Raw genomic sequence first — 23,610 nt, 5'->3', positions numbered from 1 at the left:
AGCCGAGCGTTTGGACAGGCTGGAGCGTTTGAAAAAAATCTCGGATGCCATGATGGGGACAACAACACAGACAATTTGTTTGTTTTGACACAGCATTCAGCAGGGGCTCGGGTTCGATCCGTGAAACCGAACGCAGACGCAGCACTAGTGAACTTTTGACTTAATTTTTCTTGACTGAGCACGGGAAAAAAATTGGGCACGAGTTATGCCCAATTTTTGCCTCGTGCTCAATCAATAAAGACGAAGTAAAGAATTCAGTGCACATGCCTTGCGTTGGTAAATACAGAACTCTGGGGAAATGAGCTAGACCCCATAGCACCCCATCTCCTTGCCAATACCAGGTGTGCCAAAACCAGCTTTGCAAAAGCTGAAGCATCTGCATGAGTGCTCTCCCATAATCAGTGCCACTGCCTGCACCCTACGACACAGAGTACAAACATCTGTGCATTGTTGAGAAAATTTTATCTTGTTTTGTTGCGACACGTGTCACATTTGGTGTGCAGTACTTGAAAGAAAAAAACAGCAAAGACTGCCATCACACAACAGGTTCTAACCTGGACACTTGGCAAAAAGTTGACTAGAAATCCGGCGACCGTGATTAGCCGGTCAAATTTCTCTCCTACTTTTTCGCCAAGTGTCGAGATTAGAGCACCAGGTTGACAGACCTGGCGTGATGGTGGCAGGGAACATTGATGGATCCCTCAATGTTTCCTGCTGTGGCAATTATCTGAGCAAATACAGTCCAAGCAACTGGTGATGGCATATTTCATTCTGTAATTTCAGTGTTGCCATGAGTTATGTACCACGCAGCTCGCGCACGCGGCGCTACGAGGGACGCAGGAGGCTAGAAAAACACAAAAGGCATTGTTGTCACAAGTTCCAAACTTCTCTTTATGACCGGTAAACCTGTCATTCAATGACGCTTTACAAGTGTACATCAGATACCTCTCGCAGGACAAAACAACTGCCACGCTCAGCCAGTGAGGTTAGCTCCCCCAAGTTGAGTAGTAGGATCAAGTTCCAAAAAAAAATCAGTTGAGAAAGGCAAACTGTGACGGTTGCACACACCTGGAAATGCACTAGCGGCTTTGGCATGAATGGTTGCGTGTCGGCTGAGAGTTAGCAACGGATCGATGGCTAATGTATGAATAGCAGTGGGTGCACGTGGTAATCTCCCTACCGTAAAAGAATGTAAACTCGAGTCTTGAGGACCAAAAATAGCGTAAAAGAGACTAGAGGGTTACGAGCTACCAGCAACGAGGCCAGCTTACGCAAAAACAGAAACATCACCGCAGAAACCGAGTCTAATGTATAAGAAAAGTAAGAGAGCTCACCACAAAAAATGGCCGAAGAACAACTATGCAACAACGCACGTGCTGCGACTAACAATGCATTTCCCAAGCACATAGAACGAGCAACAGGTGGCATCGCTTTCCAGGCAGTCAACGCCGCGCGCGAGATTCAAAGTACTCGAACGGCCGCAGCACAACAAACAATCAATAGCGGTGGCACTGCATGCCGCCAACCCGAATTCCCACAACGCGAGAACTGCGAGAGAGTTGTGCAGATGGCGGCACGAGTGTACAAACACTTGCAAGGTATATTAATAGTTTTCAGAGGTCAGACTAATATTATAAATAAATCTGCCGATCGTACCAGTCTGTTGCAAACACCACCTGGTTCTGATCAAGCGACCCTGGACGGCAACATGAGAACGCATTGGATGGCTTTCAGAGTAGGTTCACAAGGTGCACAAGAGTTCCATGAAGTGACCCAAAGCACACTAAGTACTGTTAAAAAGACATAAGTGATGCAATGCCAGGGCACGCAAGGAAAAAAAGAGGAAAAGAACTACCTTGCACATGTAAGAGACTTTGATGAGACAGTTGTATGCTTGTGCCCACTCATTATATTCTAGCCAAAAACATGCTGAACAAAACTGCATGCAATTAAAGCAGTATGGTTCTAATTAAAAGGAAAAAACTGGCCTGAGGCCATTTGATTTCTTATCTTGCAATTAAAGTGCATGCGGTTAGGACCCCATTCGCTAGATCTTATTAGCACATGTACAATGCTTAATTTTAGTCTACAACTACTATTTAACAGTGCTTGTAAAATTGTATGCCTGTAAAAAAAAAGTCCCAAAAATATTGCAACAAGTAATGTAAATTTACTAGCAAACTGGGGTAGTAGGGCACTGGACTATAAATACCACATCTTATGTCATTCTGCTAACAATGCTTTTGTAGTATGAAACAACCTACTAAAATAAGAATGCAGCCTAAAAACTGGTAAAAATACACTGACTGTGAGACACACATCTCACAGCCATAGGAGACCTAACCTAAATTGCCTTCACATCATGCTAGTATGTTTAACACTACCCAAGCATTTTGCTATGTTTTCTAGAGCTACAGTAGACATTACTTGATTATCATGAACAAGATTCTCTTGAATCTGAGACACGTGGGAGTTGTAGCTTTAATTGACTCGGGGAAATGGGAGACTGCAGGAAATTCTTAACGTCCAGTTCACAAGGAATGGTCCTAACAATGACCTCACAGGTCCCAAAGGCCCTCAGCAACAATAGCAGTACTTAAATTCAGCTCAAACTTGAGAGCATGCAACTCCAAAAACAGTGCTTTTTTTCTTGCTTAAACTCTCACGAGGCAAGATGTCCGTGACAACAAAGTTTTTCGCCGTGCAGCAAGCGCTTCTAGTTTGTGCAGCGTGACAGAAACAAACACCATCATATCCAAATTGCCAAACGATTAACAAAACAACTCGTTTGTTTCATGACAAGCACTCAATTTGCTTCTTGCTCTTAAATATAAACAGTATGTGCTGCTTTGTGCAAAACAAAGCTAGCATGTGAACATAACGGTCAACTACCAATAAGGTGCTGCGGGTAATCATAAATAAATTAGTACTAGTGAAGCCAAGAACCTCAGCTCATACTACTAAAGCTAGTACAAGTGCCATAAATTATGTTACACAGCGCAACACTATTAATAAGAACAATCCCATTGACAGTTTCTCCCGTTTTTTTAGTTCTTGTCGAAACTACTATAGTGTGGTGGCTAGGGCTTGTTTGGGGCACCAGCATAAGCAGTTAAGAGTGGTGCTAATCAATAGACTGCCCGTTTAAAATGTAAAAAAGCACTAATGTTCATGCTAGCATTCAATGCACATTCTAAGTTGTAAGAATACAATTCAATCCACTATTTTTCTAGTTAGGGGTTGAAGAGTATGGTTCTCTTCTTTTTTTTTTTTTGTGGTTGTCAAAAGAAAAGGGGAAGGGGCTTTTCGAAGGAAAAAGCCTCAGATAATCCCCAATGAGCACACAAGTAGCCTTTTAGGAAGACTAACATCGGAAGCCAACAGGATCCGGCTTCCTTGCCCAAGATCTGGTAGTGCGTGCATTCTTTTAGACAAAACTCTCAAATCATACATTTAAAAGATGATGGATTCCTGCAGTAAGGAAACCTTTAGATTACACATCATTCACCACAAAAAAAAATTAATTGCTTCAAGATTGACCTTTCAGAGACAACCAGGGCTTCGAGCCTAAGATATAGTTATGCATAGTTTGTACCACAATGCTTGATTTACTTTATTTCTAAAGAAACAATGTGAAAAAAAAAAAAAAAATCAACTCTCTACACAGGACTATTACACACAACACAAAAGCAGGAACTGTCTAATTCCTCTGCTATGTACAATTCAAGAAAAAAACAAAACAGGTATACCAGGCAAAATAAACTGCACTTGCAAAGTCACTAGTGTCCTGCTCCGAATATTATACATAACAAAACAAAAATAGGAACCAGTGTTGTTCACCAGGATGTTGCCTATATACAGTTTTGCAAACCAAACTCTGCTCTTTCCACGAAACAAACTGAATCTGCAAACAACGCCAACTCTAAACCACGAATGACGTCTGTTGAGATAGAGCATGTCACCTGACCTCCAAATTCTGTTTATGCAAAAAGGCAAAGGCAGGTGCACATCTCGATAAGACCTTGCAAGCGCCTCTTAAAGCAAAACGTCAATTGATCTGTACGAGCGCATGGCAACAGTTGGGAAAGGTAACCTTCGCGGTGCATCGTAGCAATGCCAGTATCTCCGAAATAAATTTCAATAGTTTTCTGGCACCCCCCCCCCCCCATCTTCACAGGAGCTGCCAAAACAAATTTCTGAGAGGTTTGGCACCTGCAACGTGGTCGACAATCAAACCGGAACGTGAACCAAGCCGTCGAGTGATGCCCACAGCCATTTACAGTGTGGTCTATAACACAAAACGAACAGGAACACGCCCACCACACGACGGCAAGATGAATGAGTCATAAGGCAATTTACCTCGGTGCCTGCGTGAGCTTGACGACAGGCAAATGCAGCATGTTCAGATCGCCCCTTCGGTGCCAGCAACAATGTCTTCCAAATTCTAAACCTGACTGGCACGGAGGCGACGACGCGCTTCTCCAGATACCACAAGCCAGAGGACTCTCGTACCAAACCTGACGACAAGATCAAAACGACGCGCTGATTGCACGAGCTGACGGCAGCGGCAACAAATCACTTCTTCAAATGCCGCAGCCCAGAAGACGTGCGCGTACAAACCCGATGATTACACCAAACGACGCGTCGTTTGCCGAAACCCAAGTTCACTCTCCAACGACATGAGTCCTGCCGTCGCCCTGCCCCGAATCGCCGACGACGGCACGGAGGTCAACAACGAGCGCGCTGATGTTGTCCAGGGAGCCGATGTCGTACGCCCTGTTGACGAGGCTCCGCGCTCCGCACAGGGGCTCGTCGAGGTGCGGTGCGGCGAAGGCCACGGCGTCGTCGTTGCTCAGCGCGTCCCAGAGCCCGTCCGAGGCGAGCACCATGAAGGTGGCGCCCAGGTCGGCCAGGTTGAAGGTGAGAACGTCCGGCTGGGCCACCACCAGGCGGCGGTCCTTGAGCGGGAAGTCGCCGAGGGCGCGGGAGGTGGCCAGCACGCCGGCCACGCGCCACACGCCGTTGAAGGTGATGAAGCCGCCGGCCTCCTTGATGCGCTTGTGCTCCTTCAGCTGGACAAAGTGTAGAGGCAACCGCTTACGATCGTGTGCCTTCAAACCTCTTACGAAGAAGAGCACTGTATATATCGGGTGGCCGTGGAACGCTGGCAGTTTCTAGAAATTTACTTCTTTTTTTTCGTGCCTCATTTTTTCTTGATTTGAAAAACTTGTAATAATGTTATGAACGACCAATTTTCATAGATAGTACTAGCATTTTATCTCCCAAATACCGTAAAACCTTCGCTCTAGCGAAATGCAGTTCCAGGGTAGCGTCATAGGTGGTGCCAGTGTGCCAGTGTGTTCCTTCGTCTGGGTGTGTGCGCAGATGTGCGAACGGGCCTTAAGACAGTGTGGTGTTACGTTTCCGGCGGTTTGACGACGGAACGGCTGCCGAAGGAACAGACAGACTGTTTCTCTGCTGGAAGAACGATCTGTGTTTATTACAAAAGCAAGCTCGCTTTTAAGGATCCTGCATCCAATCAGGGACGGACAAAAAGAAAGAAATGCAATATCCAGTGATATGATTGGCCTAAGCCATTTTGGAGCACCTTTTGGAGCAGCCAAAACAGTGTTTTGGAGCAGCAAAAGTGGCTGTTGGAGCAGCCCAAACAGCGTTTCGGAGCAGCAGAAGTGGCTTTTGGAGCAGAGATTCTTAGAAAAATAAAAAGATTTTTTTTCTGTGTTTTACTGCTGAGACATCCCACAAGTGCACAGTGTTATAGGCGCTGCCGAGCTATTCCGAAAAGAACACTTGCCACCGTTTTACTGGTTCCCGACGTGCCAGATTTTTGTCAAAAGTAAGCAAACGCAAAAATATGAATTGCAGGCGTCCCGGCTGGCGCCTCTGTCATGCAGTCATGTTCACACGCACGTGAGGGCAACTTCAGTAGGCTTGCAGTGGCACGTGCTTCGTTGCGTGGGCGGAGACAACGGCTGTTCAATCGAAACCAAAACAATGCCACACCCCTCCGTCGCCAACTGGTTCCCAAAATAGTGTGCAAAATGTAACTGTCCAGCATACAAAAAAACAAAAAAAGCAGTCGAGCGGCCTGTGCTTGCCAGGCCGCCAGGTGATGTACAAGCTAAATACACAGGGGGGGAAAAAAAAGCCTGAGCGCATCGATGCATGACATCACGAGCCAGGGTCAAAAAGTTTTTGGAGCGCTTCGTGCAACGACCAAACTCGAAGCAAACAAGCGCACTATGCGAGTTCAACGTGCAGACATTGCCTTCTTTGTTTTAGCTCACTTCTCTTCACCAACTTTCTTTCGCGGCAGATTTTTCACGTACCAGGCTCCCTCTCAAAAGGAAGTTCACCGAGAGAAACCTAGGTAATCAATATTTCGACAAGCAGTTATTGAGTTAGAGTTTTTTTTTTGTAGTAGAGTATGATTTAAAGAAGGCCAGGAATGTCGATGAACAAGTTTAGAAAGCGCCATATCTGCAGCGACGTGGGGACGGCAATACCCGACGTCGTGCGACCACGGTGACTGGAAGGCAGGAACCGAACACAGTTTTCCCACGGCCGTTGCTTTCAGGACCGGGTGCTTCAGCTCACAAAGTACATCCCGCCGCGCGAAAACGTGGTTTTGTTTCACAGCATGACGGCATGGCTGGCACCAGGCGCACTAGCGTCGGGGCGTCCGCACACGCCCGCGTCTATCGTTGAAAAAATTAAAGAAAGACGCGAGACGAGATTTTCAAGACGACGAGGGACCAGGACACGAGCAACGCCGGGCACGACGGCGCGAAACACGATACGGCGGCAAGGAGGTTAGGACGGCGGGAAAAAAATATGCAAGACCGGGTGGACGATTGATACAGGGTACTTTCTGTCAAGCGGCCGCTTGTGCCACCTAGCTGACGCATGCGCAATTACGGTTCTCAGTTTAGTTTCGGTTTTGAAAGGCGACCGAAATTGCTTCTTTGGCGCAGGCTTGGCGCAGATTACCTACATTTTGGCAAAATGTAGCAGGATGTGGCAGGGTTTGCCCCTTGGCGCAGTTTGGCGCAATTGGCGCAGCAATCACATCACTGAATATCGCGCCGCACCAACTACTCTTATCGGAAGCGAAGCGTAGCATAGCACCGCAATTGTTACAGTGGGCGAATGGCATCAAAAGCCTTTGTGTTGTAAACGCTGTGACTCAACTCAGAGCTTTTGGGTGCTGCATGCAGGTATCTATCTTCTTGGAGCTCTAGACTCGTCAAACACAAGCAAAGCCATGCATAGATAAAGTTGGGCCATTCATTGGGAAGTATAGGAGGCGCCATCGGCCGAAAGCGGGCCGGGCGTGTTCAAGGGCGTCTTCACAAAATCGAATGTGGCCTGCCAGAAGTCGGGAATAATATCCTGGCAGTGGTAGCGAGAAACAAAATTAACAAGTGCGTTCGAGTAACGGAAAATATGGTGCAACTGAATTGTCGATCACGGCCATGCAAAATCAAAATCTAGCAGAACGATCGACGTGATCCGTATGCCATGTGCCTAGAGCCGGAAATCTGCCATACCAGCGATTAGACTCCATCTCAGCAAAACAGAGTTCGAGCGGCACATTCGTTTCTTACGTATTTTTGCATGATCACGATCGAAACATCACGTGCACCTTATTTTCAATCACGAAGAGTTACTACATATAGGACTTACGCACTTATTAAAACTGTTTCTCGCTACCACTGCTAAAGGATTATTTTCGGCTTCTGGTAGGCTGTCGTCAATCAGTGGGCACGGCATCCAGGCTACCAACATGACACCTAACATCCCACTTCTGTTCATTGTGCAGGTGAGTAGAAATGACCTACCCTGTTCAATTAGGTGTAACAATCCTTGTCTTATTGTCCTGCCGTGCCCACGGATGTGCCTAAAGCGTTTTTTAGACCTGATATTGCTTCTAAGCGGCGACGTTGAACGTAACCCTGGTCCCATGACCGTAGCACAGGCTCAGACTCCAGCTAGGAATGAAACTTTTGTTACTCAATTACATGAAGGTCAGGCAGATGTCGTGGTACAACTAAAAGAAATTACTGACGAGCAAAAACGCACAAGTGACTCATTATCTGCTTTAACAACGCGTGTGACGACTATTGAAACTGATCTTGCAATCTGCAAATCCAAAGCAAACGCGGCGACTGAAATCGAAACGAAGGTTGAATGCCTTCTTTCCGAGATAGCGCTTTTGAAACGGCGCTCTGATGATGCCGAGAGTCGTTCCCGATGATCAAACTTACTTTTTTTTGGGCTTCAAGACACTGCTAGGGAATCGTGGGCGGAATCTGAAAAACTAGTTCTCGACGTATGCAGTGATAAACTAGGCATACAGATTACCCCTGATACGATTGAAAGGGCCCATCGAATCGGCAGGTTTCATCCCAATAAAAACCGACCTATTATCGTAAAATTTTCTTTTTTTAAACACCAAGAAGCTGTGCTGAGATCATGCTCCAAGCTAAAAGACACCAACGTGTCGGTTAGCGAAGATTACCCAAAGAATGTTCAATTCGCCAGAAAAATGCTTCTACAGTTCGCCCGAGCCCAGGGAGGCCTCTACAAACTTCGCGTTGACAGATTACATTTGGGGAATAAACTATTTATTTTCAATTACGAGAGTAACCAAATCTGTGAGGGCAGCCCAAACGAATCGAACACTGCGTCAACAGTTCTGCCACTTTGAAGTTAAAAAATGTCGCGATAAAGAAACCATTTCGTTCCCAATCTTTTTCAAAAAATATTTCAGTTTTGTTTACAAACATAAGAAGTATTGTCTGCAACCGCGATGACTTGTCCTCCGTCATTGACGCGGCGTCGGGTGACGTTGTTATTCTTACAGAAACTTGGCTTTCGAGTGTTATTCGCGATGACGAAATTTTTGATTGTGTTCAGAGTTATAGGTTTTATCGTTGTGACCGAACTGATAGGCGGGGGGGTGGGGTCCTAATCGCAGTGAATATAAATCTTGAATGTTACCAAGTAGGCGTTAACACCCAGCTTGAACTGGTGTGCGTGCGTTTAATCTCTGCTCATAGAAATGTTATTTTGTGTGCCTGTTATCGTCCGCCGAATGCGTCCACAAATTTTTGTTCTGCCTTGCATGATGCGTTATGCACAATTACATCTAGGTTTCCTTTAGCACCTTTATTTTTACTTGGCGATTTCAATTTGCCCCTAATCGACTGGTCAGGAGCATTCCCAACTACCACTTGTAATTCTGCAATTTACTCTGAATTCCTCAATCTTTGCTTGGATTTTTCGTTCACACAACTTGTTGCTGAACCTACTCGAGTCACTGTGTCTTCGGCCACTGTACTAGATTTCATTTTATCTTCTGACCCTAACCTTGCCTCTTCGATATCCTACTTACCGGGTATTAGCGATCACTCCATTTTACATTTCTCGTTACTTACACCGGTGTCTGACGCTAGTAAGTCAACAAGACATTTCTTTGACTATAGTAAAGCGAATTTTGGGGCTATAAATAACGAATTAGCTGGCTTCCTTGACGAATTCCTTCCTAATTTTTCTGAACGCTCAGTTGAAAGCAATTGGTCAATATTTAAAAATAAATTAGTATCTCTAATTAACTTATTCATTCCATATAGGTCCATTAAAACAAATTCTTTGTCTCCATGGTTTAATGTAACACTTAAGCGCCTTAACAACAAAAAGAAACGTTTGTTTCGTTCTACAAAGCTTTCTTGTAGTGACGCACGTTGGGAAATCTATCATGCAGCTGAGGATGCGTATAAACTAGCTATCAAGGACGCTAAACTAACATTTTTTTAATGTGACCTTACCCTCCATGTTACTGACCAGTCCTAAACAGTTCTGGCGTATTATGAATAGAAACAAAACAAACGATATATCGCTCACTAATAATGGTGTTGTTATTCCAAATGACCAGTGTGCCTCCATCTTAAATGACATTTTTGTAAAAGCGTTTTGTGTAGATGATGATTGCTCCCACCCTGTGTACCCTAATTATAACTTTTTGCCCATGGATCCTCTTGTGATTGACTATGACGGAATTTTAAATTTGATTGATAACTTAAAAACATCTTCGTCTTTTGGAGTAGATAATGTCACCTCCAGACTCCTTAAGAATACTAAAAATTATATCGCAATTTACCTTTTTAAGATTTTTGAGCAATCTCTTGCATCTGGTGTATTGCCTGAAGAGTGGAAAATAGGGAAGGTGATTCCACTCCATAAACAGGGCGATAAACAGAGTCCTCTTAAAGGAGCTGTGCAACGATTTTAACGTTGAAAGAATTGGCATTTTCTGCTTTTGATATTGTTCACTGTGTCACAAATGGCAGAAAACACACCTCCTTTCATCGCAATGTTGCGATTCCGCCGCGTAATAGCGAGGCAAAACTTGGAATATTTCCCGACCTGCAGCCACGAGCGGCGGCCATGAGAAACAAGCGGCGTGACGTCACTTGGGTCGTTGTAAGAAAGATAGCAAGTTGTGCGAATACCTGCTCGATAAAAGGTAACTCTTTTTACAAATCTTGTCGTTCCAACATATATATAAATGCGTCAACACCCTGGTATCATCCACAAAACTTTTATTATACGGAGTTTTAGTGGCGCCATCTATCCTAGGTCCACAAAACCGCGAACAGCCGCCAGAAGCCGGAGGGGGAGGGGGACAGCGCCGGACGGGCAAGGACGGGTGGTCACGCGGTCGGCAGCGGATGAGTTCTCGCTGCTCGCTGATGGCTCTAAAGAGAGAACTTTTCCGGAACTCCGCGCCTACTCTAGTGACGTCACTGTGCACGTGACCCGGAAGACGATGCACGAGTTGAGAGGCGGCGAAAACCTGGATCTTTTTCATTTTTTTAAGTAAAAACTAGGGTATCCAGGCAAAATCTGTTTTCTGTAGTTCACTGCAGAAGTGTCAGGCATCAACTTCCACAATTATTTAAGCAAAGCCCTGAAATTGTTGCACAGCTCCTTTAACTATCGCCCCATTTCCTTAATCAGCACACCTTGTAAAATTTTAGAGCACATAATTTTCACTCATTTGGTTAACTACTTGGACTCTAATTCCTTCTTTTCTCCATCCCAACATGGTTTTCGTAAATCCCTTTCATGTGAAACGCAACTACTGACCTTCACTAATGATGTACTTTCCATACTTGACCGTGGATCCCAGATTGACTGTGTTTTTTTAGATTTCTGCAAAGCTTTCGACAAAGTTCCTCATAAACGTTTACTCTTTAAACTCAGTCAACTCAATCTCGATCCTAACGTGCTGTCTTGGATTACATGTTTTTTAGCTAATCGTTCTCAGTTCGTTCATGCTAACAATGTAAATTCTTCTATCAAACCTGTTACTTCTGGTGTACCGCAAGGGTCTGTTTTGGGGCCCCTGTTGTTTTTAATTTACGTAAATGACTTACCACTGTGTGTATCATCATCGATTAGCCTCTTTGGTGATGATTGTGTAATTTATCGAGAAGTCACTAATACTACTGACATCGAACTTCTTCAAAATGACTTACAAGCTGTGGCTGATTGGTGTGATTTGTGGCAAATGTCCCTCAATACTAACAAATGTAAAGCGATGACTATCTCCCGTCGAATTACTATATCTCCTACTTACTCAATCGTTGAAATTCCTCTTGAAACTGTACCATGCTATAAGAACCTTGGGGTGCACATCACTTCTAACATGTCATGGAAAACTCATACTGACCACATTATCGCCAACGCTAACTCCATGCTTGGTTACCTGAAGAGAAACTTTAGGTTAGCCCCAGTGTCCCTAAAACTACTAATGTATAAAACCCTTGTCCGTTCCAAACTAGACTATGCAGCAGCAATTTCGGATCCTGGTCTCTCAACTCTCGTGACTGACCTTGAAGCCCTACAGAATCGCGGTGCCCGTTTTATATTTACTAACTATCATCGCACATCTAGTGTCTCAACTATGAAAACTAATTTATCACTTCCTGCTCTTTCATTACGCCGAAAAATATCTCGTTTGTGTCTTTTTATAAAATTTGTCATTCCAATACTCCGCTAAAAAACAAACTAATGTTAAATCCTGTTTTCATCTCGCCGCGCGTAGATCATCAATTTAAAGTCGGAATTCCTCATTGCATTACCTCAGCCTACTATAACTCTTTTATTCCAAGGACATCTTCAGAGTGGAATCGCCTTCCCGCGCAACTAGTAAACATACCATCCTTTGACTTGTTTAAAAGTGCGTTGACTACTTACCTATGTTAATATCTCTCTTTGTTTGTTTGCCTTGTTTTATACATTTCTTAATTTGTTTACATATTTTTTTTTTTACATTTTTCGTGCTTGGCTTTTAGTGTTTGTATATTGTTTGTGTTCCAAATTTGTCTTGTACCACTCCCCTCTGTAATGCCCCAGGGCCTTGGGGGTACTTAAATAAATAAATAAATAAAAGAGAGCATGTCAAGCCCTCTATCTGCGTCTGGTGCACGCCCTGGCTCTGTTTGCTGCTCCCATCGACCAAACTCTCTCTATATACGGCTCTGAACGCAAGGTCTGAGCCGAAAGTTTGCGGAGTGCCCCGAACGAACTTTGGCAACGACAGCACGGAGTCATCACTGCGAGAGTCTAATTGGCACGCTTTGTAAATGCCGGCCCCAGCTTTGCATTTGACGAATCTAGGGGCCCCAGTACGGAAGTTTTCAATCTTTTTGATCCCAAGGAGCACTTATCCGCATTGAATAGGGTTACCAACTCTCGACTGAAGGAAGTCAAGACGGGAGAGAAGGTACGGGGTAAGGAACGTAGGGCTAACGCTGCATTGAGCTGTCATAAAATGATGACGATAACAGGCACTTTCCGTCTCTGTCGGTGCAAGTGCTAAACAAGCAAGTACTCACAGTCGCCATGGGATGATGGGCCCAAACCGGCTTGCCATGGCATGCATGCCGAGGCGGCTAATGATTAAAGCTCCCCACAGCCAGCACTAACCGTCGCAATGGTAATTGCTACAGTTCACTGCCCCGCCAGAGTTGCTCTCTCTCTCTCTCGAGCTTCTTGGCCTGTTTCAAGTTAGTGTAGTGCGTGCAAGTCCCATACAATATTTTACTGGGCCCTAACTTTGTCACTCCAATCCAGGAAAAAAAAAACGTCCCAGACCGGACAAGTCGGGACTCTGTGTGAAAGCTAGGGATAGTCCCGCAAAATCAGGGACGGCTCTCTTTTGAGCTACCTAATCTAAACATGTTTTCGGAATACCCAATTCTTACTGTTCCCGGCATGGCATTTATTTTTTCTAAAATCAAAATATCCACTGAGAAAATGGCAAATGAATCTTACAACAAAAATAACATTAAAATTTTCCCACGCTTTCCAGTGGAGCGATGTCACCATGTTGTGTGACTTCCAAGTCAGGCGGGCAGTCTAGAGAACAAAGTATTTTGCGCAATCTGTTTTGCTTTGCTGGCATATGTGTAACCAGCATTAATTTCGCACCATCAAAGTTCTCGTAATCCCATCGGGAACAAGCTGTACTGCCCCCTAATGCCGCATTTGATGTCACATTTTCAATGTTGCCAGTAGCACCACTCAAACGAAACACATTCATTAACTTTGTGAAAAAAAGGCTTGAGGTACACCTAAGCACTTCTTATGGGTCGATCCAGTGACTTTACGTCGGCCGAGTGCGCACTCCTCCAGCTCTTCTTGCCACTCCGACCTTAGACGGTCAGAGCGGTGCGCTCGCGGCGCGGACACACAGCACCATGGGGTGGCGGTTGTTGAAACTGACGCGCCGTGGCCAATGGGGGCCTCGTGGACGCGCGCCAGCCAATGGGTTCAAAGCCGAAATCCATCAGCTTTACTCCACTCTTTTGGAATCAGGGAAACTAGGTGCTGTTGTCTAGGCTTTTCGCATGGTTTCATAGCTGGGAGCTGGCTTCACTTGGAGAAAGGATTCAAGGTGCCGTTTGGTGCGGCTTCAAAGCTGATGACGTCGGCTCACTCCGTAAAACAATTAATGCTTTCGCATTAAAAAAAAATAATTATAGTGACTCGTAACTTGTGTCAATGTTTCAGATATGTTTATTTATGTGTGGAACTAATATTTAGATAAATCAGTGACTATACATTTTTGCCAGAGTTCCCTTTTAACACCGTTAACTGTTTAACTGGGGACCCTCATGACCAAAAAATATTGTCAAAATGGAGGGTTTCTTTTGTCCCAATTTTGCCAATACTTTTCGGTACCACACATATCTCGTCAAACTGTTTTTGTTCCGCCATCTATGCATAGGTTTGTAAAGCAAGACTATTTCTGACGTTTGGGGGATACATGGCACTTCCTCCCATGCGATGAAAAGAGTGTGAGTCTGAAGACCAACTGAAGAGTGACGCATTTATAGACGTGCCCCTCAAGCTGCGGTCGAAATTTCCGTGTATCTAAAGACGCGCTCCCCAGTTGAGGGGTTAACCCTTTTGGAGGAGCCTGGCTCGTCAACGTGAAGCCATCCCCAAACTGTACAGGACGAGTATAGCTTGTTTGCTTTCCCCATTTCATGCACTCAACCGTTTTGCATGAGCCAGGCTCACTCATGGCTTAGTTCGAGGCTCTGCCAACATAAGACAGCACCAAATTTTTTGAAATTTTGCCCCCATTCTGTTTGTGGCTAGAAACATGATTTTGAAGGCAACAAATGTAATTTTGAAGACAACAATAAGTCATTTTGGAGACAACAATAAGCAGTTAAGGGACAGAAATCGCCGAAAAATAAAAACAGTTAAGGGGTTAAAGGACAATTCCACTCTATTTTTTTTTAGATTTTCCAGTTATGACTGTTTTAGACGAAGTCAGCCCTGAATAACAAAGTATAATTCGAACGTGAACATTTGACTAAAATCAGTCTGGTTGGGTGGAGTAATTTTAAAAATCGGGGACATTCAACCATGCCCTAATTGGGAACCCTACGCTTCAATGCCTATTTGGCTCTTCTTCAGGGGTGACTGTGGCTACATGGCTGTTGAGGAGCAGAGTTTCCGTTTTCATTTTCTTTTACGGTGGTGCATTTCTTTTTGAGTTTGTGATGTCTCGAAGCCTGTGAACGTACGCAGATGGTAAAGTGCCGAGAGATCTATTAATTTCTTGCGTAGTTCATATGTGCCACGACTCCAAGAAAAGCTGCTGTCAGTGGTTGGTTTCTCTGTCGAGGATTTGGGTGTCCTTGAAGTCAATGCGGTGGTCTCTGACGTCGCAGTGTTCAGCAACTGCGCCGAGCTCGTGGTCAAACCTGTGAACATTGTTTTGGTGTTGTTGGATCCCCTCCTGAAGGTTCTTGGTTTCGCCGATGCACATGGCTGGACAATCCACACCTGGAATCCTATAAACGACACCTTGCGTTCTCTTTTTAAAGGGGGCGATCTTTTGGTCGGCTTACGCCACGACCAAAAGATTGCCCTCCTAAATGAAAAGTGCAAGGTGTCATTTATAGGATTTCCAAAACAATGTTTGCAAGTTTGACCGTGAGTGCAGCGTGGTTGCTGAACACTGCGACGTCAAAGACCACCACACTGACTTTAAAGGGCAACTCGCTCTCATTTCTGATTTTGAAAAATCAAGGCAGTCCTTTTCAGTATCACCTAGAAAGACCACACGTCAAATGCACATTACGACGTAGTTCTGTCTAAATGTTTTTTAAACGGTCCGACAAACTTTGGAATGCGCCAAGTTACCGAAATCAGCTGACTCTAGCGAGCGAATTGAGGTGCAATCAACAGCGCAGTCAAGACTACGTAAGACATTGGCGTAGCCAACATTGAGCTGAATGTCATCGATGTTGCCCCTTCTGTTTGTTTTTACTTCTCTAGGCAAGCATAACAAGTGACGTCAGCCACATTTCCTCTCGGCGCTCAGCAGTGTCCGAGCGAGTGGCTTAACGCGCCCGCGCTTCTTAGAAGCCGTCCCACCGTCCGCCATCGTGGTCTCACTGTTTGGGCTTACTCTATCTCGGAGTTGCGATCACATTATGTGTGCAGACTGACGCCGCAGTTGTTCAGACATCGTTGAATGTCATAGACACCAAAATGTGGTAAAGAGTGCGATGCAGACGACACTTGCACCTCGCACACGCTTGCCCCAACAGTGGCCGCCATCCTCCTCCCTCCTTCCCCCTCCCCTCCCCCTTCCCTTCCCTTCCCTTCCCCCCCCCCCCCCCCCCAATCCCGCCTGTCATTGCATAGAGGATCACGTCATATCTCGTACCACTTGGTAGCCACGTTTTTGGCGGCACAAGGCCAATGTTGCTGGACAGAGCCAAAGTTTTGGTTTCGATTTCTGCTCATGTTTAAAGCAAGATTTAACAAAATATATCCAATTTTTCGTGAAGAAATTGATGTAGTGCCTTTTATTAGTGCTCTTAAATGTGAAATCACTCATTATCTCAAACTTTTGGGAAATAGAGTGGAGTTGCCTTTTGAGAAACCTGCATTCTCAACAATTAAGCCCAAGTTTCAAAGTTCCCTTTGTGGGGTACCTGCTGAAACCGCAAACGATTAATTTCAGTTTCGTTTAGTTTTCGAAACAAAACACGTCACAATTCCCTCCTCGCATCGAGAGTACAAGACGGGAGGGCCTTCGGCACAACTTTGAAAGCGCTCCTATGGCTTCTTAGCACATTCAATATGAAAAATAATTTTGATATTGGTGATGTTAGAGACCAAGTGAAGACGAATGCTTCAAAGCAGCGGTTGTTGTTAGTGTTCCTTTCCCACGAAATCTGGCTTTGTTTGAACGCAAAAGCACATGATTGTGAGGAGAAAGGTGACGCTGAGGGAGAAAAGTGACAGCGCTCCTTGCACCAGAGCATCAGCTAGGGCAAGATGCACGCCCCCTTCCGTGCTTTCGCCGCTGCAGAGTTCTTGAACGTTCTCCGCACGGCCAGAAAGAACCAAAAAGAATGCGTCGACGGCAAGCGGGCCATGAGCGACAAGCAGTGCGAACACGAGGCAGACGTAAAGAGGCGGAGGTGGCGGGACCATAACAATCTGTTTCCTTTGGGCAATTTCAGATTGTATCCCTAGAGGACTTCTTTGGGTGCTCGTGTGATGTGTGCAACCAGCTGAAGTTTTCGAGAGACCTGATGCCCACACAATCCAAGCCCGTCTCCCTCCTGGCCCAAGAGGTCGCCGGCCAAGACGTGGTCTCAAAGTCTGCCCGACACGCGAGTCTGCCTTACAAAAGGACAAAGTGCCAAACCTGTCTACCAAAAGGAAATTTTTTAAAACATCGTTCAACAGTTACCGCTGTCAATCACACTGGCGCTCGAGTTTTCTTTTTCTCAAATACAGAACCGTTTCGGTATATATTTAACTCTTTGAGGTAATGCGTTGGATTTCGCCCGACAAAGGAATGTTCTTGTTGTGGTCAGGCGTCGGGGTCTCTCAACGGTCCCTTTTCTGCTTTGCGATCAGTTGTCGTGCACGCACCCGGCAATTTGGACTTGCGCCATCTATAACCGGCAGCGTAAGCATAATGCCTTTAATTTTCTAGCTTTATGTGAGATGGCGTAAACAATGATGCTTTTTCTACTCTTTTTTTCTGGACAAGGAGGACTTTGCGCACACTTTCACACATTGTTTATTATAGCAGCTCTTTTTCCCTTTCGCGTTTTCAGGGAAAATATGTTAGCGATTTATGTGACAGTGAAGGTGATTTTAGCAGAAAAGACAACCAGAAAGAGGGCTCTGAAAGCTTCTGCGATGATTCCTCAGAGAATGATTCTGACAGTTCTGTAAATGAGAGTGATAAGAAGAGTCTTACAGAAACTGTCGTTTCTCAAAGCTGGACACCCCACACGGATGCAGGTTACAATTCTGAAACTCCTCCTTATACACTTCAAAAGACAGCCCTTTCAGCTTTTGTGTTTTCATGGATGCTTCAATGGTGAATTTTATGAGTGATCACCAAGTGATTGTATTGTTTTTAGTGTAAAATATTTGTGATTCTCGAGGGACTAGTAATGTAAAAGGTCACATGATCCCACAAGGTTAAGTGGGTGCTTCGTACACTTTAATTTTAATTTATTTATTTTTAAGATTTGAAAGTGTTTTGGTTGAATGCAGCTAAATTTGGCTCTCAGCACAGACAGCGTGGTTGCAACAGAAGCGTTTAACCTGGCTGCTCGGAAGGCAGCATGATGACAGTGGCAGAGCTCCAAGTTTCTGGAGTGATTTATTCCAGTCGATTCAATAACAAAATGTTGAGACATGAAACCATTGCACAGACACACATGTAAACTCATCTATATATACGTCACTTCCCCATAACCAAGCTTCATCAACTCCAGCGCATATGCGCCAGGTTTTGAAAGAGTCCCGTTGGAGGCATTCCAAGAAGCCGTTGCTCGTGAGGGTTGCCGGTGTCTCCGCCGTGGTTGCAAAGCTCTTTTCCGGTCCTCCCGGAAGCAATGACTCAAAAAGCACCTGGCGTCTTTCCAAGTTCAAGAGCCTCCCACACACACACACTGGTGGGAGTAATTTCAAAGTATTGGCCTGGGGTTTCTTTAGTAATGCACGCAACGGGAAGAAGACATCACACTTTTGAGAAATTAAGTTACCAAATGGCTGTGCCTGCTAAAAGCGAGAGCTCTGAAACTCTTAAACCTATTCTTCGAGAAGTAAAACAGCCGGCCAATATGGCAGCTGTTTCACTGGCCCCAAGTCCACTGAACGTTCCCATTGTAGCACACCACACGGCGAATCACAGAAAACACCACAGCAGGTTGAGTGGACCAAGCAGCGACATTTCCGATGCAATCATCTGACTGCATATAAATTGTCGCGAAAAAAAGTATTCGCATTCACTGCTCATTACTGATATCGAGCTACCTCATCTCTCATGTGCAGGAAACAATTTGGTTTCTCAGTTAGCCTTAGTCAATCTATTAATATTTTTCTAGAGAGTTGCTGACAGAACTAGAAGGGCACATGTGAATATGTGCATCAAACCTGTCCGAAGGGAGCACTCACCTGCTGTGGCTTGTGGTCGAAGGAGAGGGGGACGGCCTGACCCTTCTTGTCGCACAAGACCCCCCGCGAGTCCCCGACGTTTGCCACCACCAGGTGTGCAGCGTGCACCAGTGCCACCAGCGCTGTGGAACCTGAGATAATAATAACAATAATAAATTTCTTTATTTTGCCAACAATACACAGTTGGAGGGTGTTGATTAGTCCCTAAATGTTAGCAACCCCCAAATCATGAGATAAGTTTGTGATGCCTGGGTCAACTCGGAAAGGAGAGTAATCAAACTGGTACAACGTGTCGGGCTTTGACAAACTGCAAATTATACATACACATCAAAAGAAATTGTGATTCTGGTTTAAGGGGTCTTTTTTCTGGTCCCAGCACCACATTCAAACTGGACAAGGGCCCCAAAAAGGGTTACAACCTATCCAGGTATGAATGAAAATTCTAAAAGAAACATTCCGTCTCTCTTTAATGCTAGTCGGAAAGGTTGGAATGTTTCTTACTAAAGAAGAGGCAGTTGCATCCTTTACTTCTTTTTCTTGAAAATGTTCGCTCTTTGAATTTGTAGTTCACTGGGCACGATGTGCTCGCAACTTGATTGCACCATAATATATGGTTCCCTTTTATAACCTGCGAGGCAGTTACCTCTTACTGTGCCCCTCAAACCTGGAGCATCGTGGAAGGTGAGGAACCAACCCTTCTTTTCACATATGCAGTTTTGCCTGAGCATGCCATGTTCGAAATTTCTGGCATCTCGCGCTGTCACTTTGGCACAGCTTTCTCAGGGTATTTAACGATGCTACACCAATGCTTTGACTATGATATAGAAGTTTGAGTAACAAGAAAGTCATCATGAGCTAGAATCTGCTAGATGTCCAATGTAGTGGGCGATATTGAAGCAAGAGTTCAAATTGTAGTTTGGAAAGAAAGAAGCTGAAATGGATTCAACTGGTTCCAAAACACTGACAAATGTGTTAGCTGCGACACCGTCCATGAAAGCGGATCTTCCTCATAGCTGGAACTGACAAGGCAGGTTGACAGAAGGGAAATTCTTTTATGCAAAAAATAATAAAACCTACTTTTGCTTTGTCCGTGGAAAAGGACAACATACCTGACAAGTCTTTCTTGGCCTTGGCTGCAGCCAATAGGTCTGTGTCAAGGCGAAGTATCTCCTCGGTGATGACTCGCGAAAACTCGGCGAGCAATGCCCTAGTCCCTTCTGCCCTCTGCTCTGGCGTTTCCTTTGGCGTCCGGTGCTGGCTTTTGACCTCGACGAGCCTCTTGATCAGGGACGGAAACAACTTCTTCTCCGCAAAGTCAGCTGCCAACTGTGGAAGACAAAGCCCATTTTGTGGCTTTTTTGTTTTGTTTTCTTCTGTCATTTAATTATTTAAAAGGGCCTCCATTGTAGTGTGTGAAGATACAATAGGAATCCAAAAGGTACACACAAAAAATGGTGCTTCATTTTGAAGCTAGGAGCCTCAGGCTTGGTTCCTTTAAGAACTCAAAAATAAAATAACAAATAAATGAGAACAAAAGAAATGAAACATAACACAATGGTAAAAGCAATTGCGTTGTATGTTTACACAGCCAAGAGTTAGTCAGACCCAATGGGCATCTGGTGTCTCAGTTGTAGATGAGAAATCTAGCCAGTGCAGTAGAACCGCTAGACCGGAGTCTTTAACACGCAGCACGCAGTAGTGATACATGACTGCACGCCAGTACGACGCTCATTCATATCGAAACGGGCGGGAGTGGGGATCGAACCCAGAATCCCTGGCTCTGCAGCGTAAGCTTTCACTCCACAAGTTCCGAGCTGGTACGCGCTAGCCGACTCGGCCACCAATCCCCCAAAACACAATGGGAACTCGATTGTCCCTCTCACCTTCACCCGTGATTTTACTGACAGCTGCTGCTGTGCACAAGAGCAAGTCTATTCATCCAAGTTATGCAAGCATTAGGTGGTCAAACCCCGACATGAGCCCCAAAGGCCCGTTCCCACACCTGCACTTCCTAAGACCGTGTGCCTTGAAACGTCTTTAAATCTCTTGCGACACAAGAAGACACTGGCACCACCTATGGGTACCTGGGGAACACTTGGCGGTTCCGTATACTTTCAATTTTTGGTTCGAAAAACTTTTTTTCAATGTTGTAAACGAACATTACTAGTAGGTAGTATATGTACATTTGATCTCGCAAATACCTCAGAACCTTCGCTCTAGTAAAATGCAGTTCCAGGGTCGCCGCACAGATGGTGCCAAAATTCCGGTGTGTTCTTTTGTAAGAAACATTGCATGTGCCTTGACATCAGACCATCATAGAGGATGTGTTAAAGGTAGAAACACACAACATAAGAAGCTAGAAATTAGAAAGGCTGGGTGATTGATCGGTTAACCTATCGATTAAGCAATTAATGCTTTGATCGCAATTAATTTTTTAATTGTTCAACCGCTTGAACTTAACCCTGGTAAATCAAACTAAAAAATCGATGCGCTCCCGATCTACAAAATGCAAAGACTACCCTGCTTGTCGACATGAAACTCACAAATAACGACACCATTCATCACGTTAAACCAGGACTAGTACCAACTTGAAGGCAGTGTCCAATTTGCAAAGAGCCCATCTGACTTTTCTTGGCTAGCATGGCAAGCCAATGGCATCCACAACACGCAAGAGCACGGCATCCAGCGCAAAGAGGACGCTCCTCAATGACAGCAGGTTCCCCTGCATGCGAAAATTCCAAAAGAGGGATATAGGACACACCCAGTCAGAGATACACCTGTTAGGGGCTTCTCCCCTTGCTCCTCTGGTGTCGACACCCATCGACACATTTTTCATAATCCCCCGTTAAGGTCGGTCCCACCATGATGACCATAATAAAGCGTTTGGTACTTGCCGATGCTGTCAATCCTCTCTAAGCAGTGCCACTCAACGGTGATGGGACACTGTTGTACAGAGTCGAAAGGACAACAGAGAAGCCTGGACATGTTGCTGTACCAATCCACACACAACGTGGCAAATGGTCAGCTACGGCGATTCCTCAGGTAGTGTCGGGTACGAGGAGAGTAATGCCTCTCCTGGTTAAAAAGCCTATAGCTGTATATAGTGGAGCAAGGAAGATTCTGAAGATGCAGGAGAGAGCATCATGCCAAAGACTACCAGAAAACTCCTATATCTTAACAGCTAAAATAATATTCTGAGTTTTTTTTTTTATTTTTTTTTTTTTCAGCCTTACTCGCATAAGTTTATCCATAGCTGAAAATGCACATTGTGGCATTTATCACAGAAAGAAAGCACAATCTACTTTTTTTCCTTTTCATGATATTATACCTGGATATCAAAGCGACCGATTAATCAATTAAAAGGTGGTGATTAATCAGTATACTACTTTTAATAAATGCAGAGCCATAAAAAGATCTCTCTCTCTCTCTCTCTATATATATATATATTTTTTTTTTAACATCATGAAGGATATTATTAAAGGCACAGACAACAATCATGTCACTAATCTAGGATCGCCCCAGCCCAAATTAAAGTTCTAGACATAGAGCTAAAAGGGCCCAGAACAGGTTGTTTTGACCAGCAGTGCAGGAATCTCGAGACATCGCAAACAATACAAAAATAAGAAAATGTACGCAAAAGAAAAGAAAAATACATAAAGAAAGAAATCTAAGAATGTACGGCTATGCTACCGCGTTCAGGGAAACCACTCTTTTCTGTGATGCCCCTGGCCCTGAGGATAAAATAAAAAAACAATTAATAAAATAAACATCAATATAAGTGGTTATAAAGTGGGCTAGGGAGAACGCCCACAAAGTCAAGACAAAACCCATGACAAAGCGCACAAAAAAAGAAAAGAAAACGAGACTTCAAACTCCACCAATATGAGCGTGGTTGTTGCTGTTGTCCATACCTCCCCTCCGTGACCGTCGAAGATTCCGTACAAGTGGATGTCGTGATCTGCATCGCTGAGGATGCTGAACCTGTCCTCCATCCTGGGTCTCCGTCCCTGGACGGCGTACACGCCCGCGTGCCTGCCCTGGAGCTCCCACGATGCCCGGTCACTCCTCGACGTCGGATTCACCAGCAGCCTTATCTTGTCCCTGTTGCCGTAATATCCACTAAGCACCTCCAGTCTCCGGGCCAGCAGGTGAAACCAGATATCAGTGGAATGACAGAGGAGGATGCCCGCGATGAGTGCGACCGCCACGGCCACGGTCCCGGGCCGGAACATGTACAGCCGGAGGTAGAAGACTGCCGCGTCCGCCATCATGGACAGGTCCAGCCTGACTTTGGAAAGAATCTTCACGTGGGCCCAAAATATTTCGTTTACGAGTTCATCTTCCAGATCATCGTCCATGTTCTTCCTCCTCCAGATTCTCCTCGAGAAACAGAAAGATGCAATGCTTGATCAGTGTTGTCCACGTCGCAATCGCGTTTTCGCCATTGTTGGCTCATGATCGCTCGGTTGGGCTGATGTCGCTGGCTTGGAGGATTGCCGTTGGAAATACGGGGACTTTCGGTTTCGTTTTAAGCTGCCGCGTTTGTCAATTTCTTTGTTGATA

At 45.0% G+C, this 23,610-nt stretch overlaps 1 protein-coding gene across 1 annotated transcript; it reads right to left on the bottom strand.

Moving 5' to 3' along the window:
* Positions 1-867: 867 nt before the first annotated feature.
* LOC8029792 (protein phosphatase 1L) lies at positions 868-23,507 on the bottom strand. The gene is made up of 4 exons (XM_029976830.4): positions 22,959-23,507; positions 20,157-20,373; positions 19,048-19,178; positions 868-5,072 (listed from the first exon to the last, which is right to left on the bottom strand). The coding sequence occupies exons 1-4, from the start codon at positions 23,403-23,405 to the stop codon at positions 4,665-4,667; spliced, it is 1,203 nt and encodes a 400-aa protein (XP_029832690.3). The 5' UTR covers positions 23,406-23,507; the 3' UTR covers positions 868-4,664.
* Between the last annotated feature and the right edge of the window lie 103 nt (positions 23,508-23,610).

This window comes from Ixodes scapularis, unplaced genomic scaffold (assembly GCF_016920785.2).
Source record: "Ixodes scapularis isolate PalLabHiFi unplaced genomic scaffold, ASM1692078v2 PGA_scaffold5__190_contigs__length_132052651, whole genome shotgun sequence".
Taxonomy (NCBI): domain Eukaryota; kingdom Metazoa; phylum Arthropoda; class Arachnida; order Ixodida; family Ixodidae; genus Ixodes; species Ixodes scapularis.
This window is presented reverse-complemented; position numbering and strand designations above follow the sequence as displayed.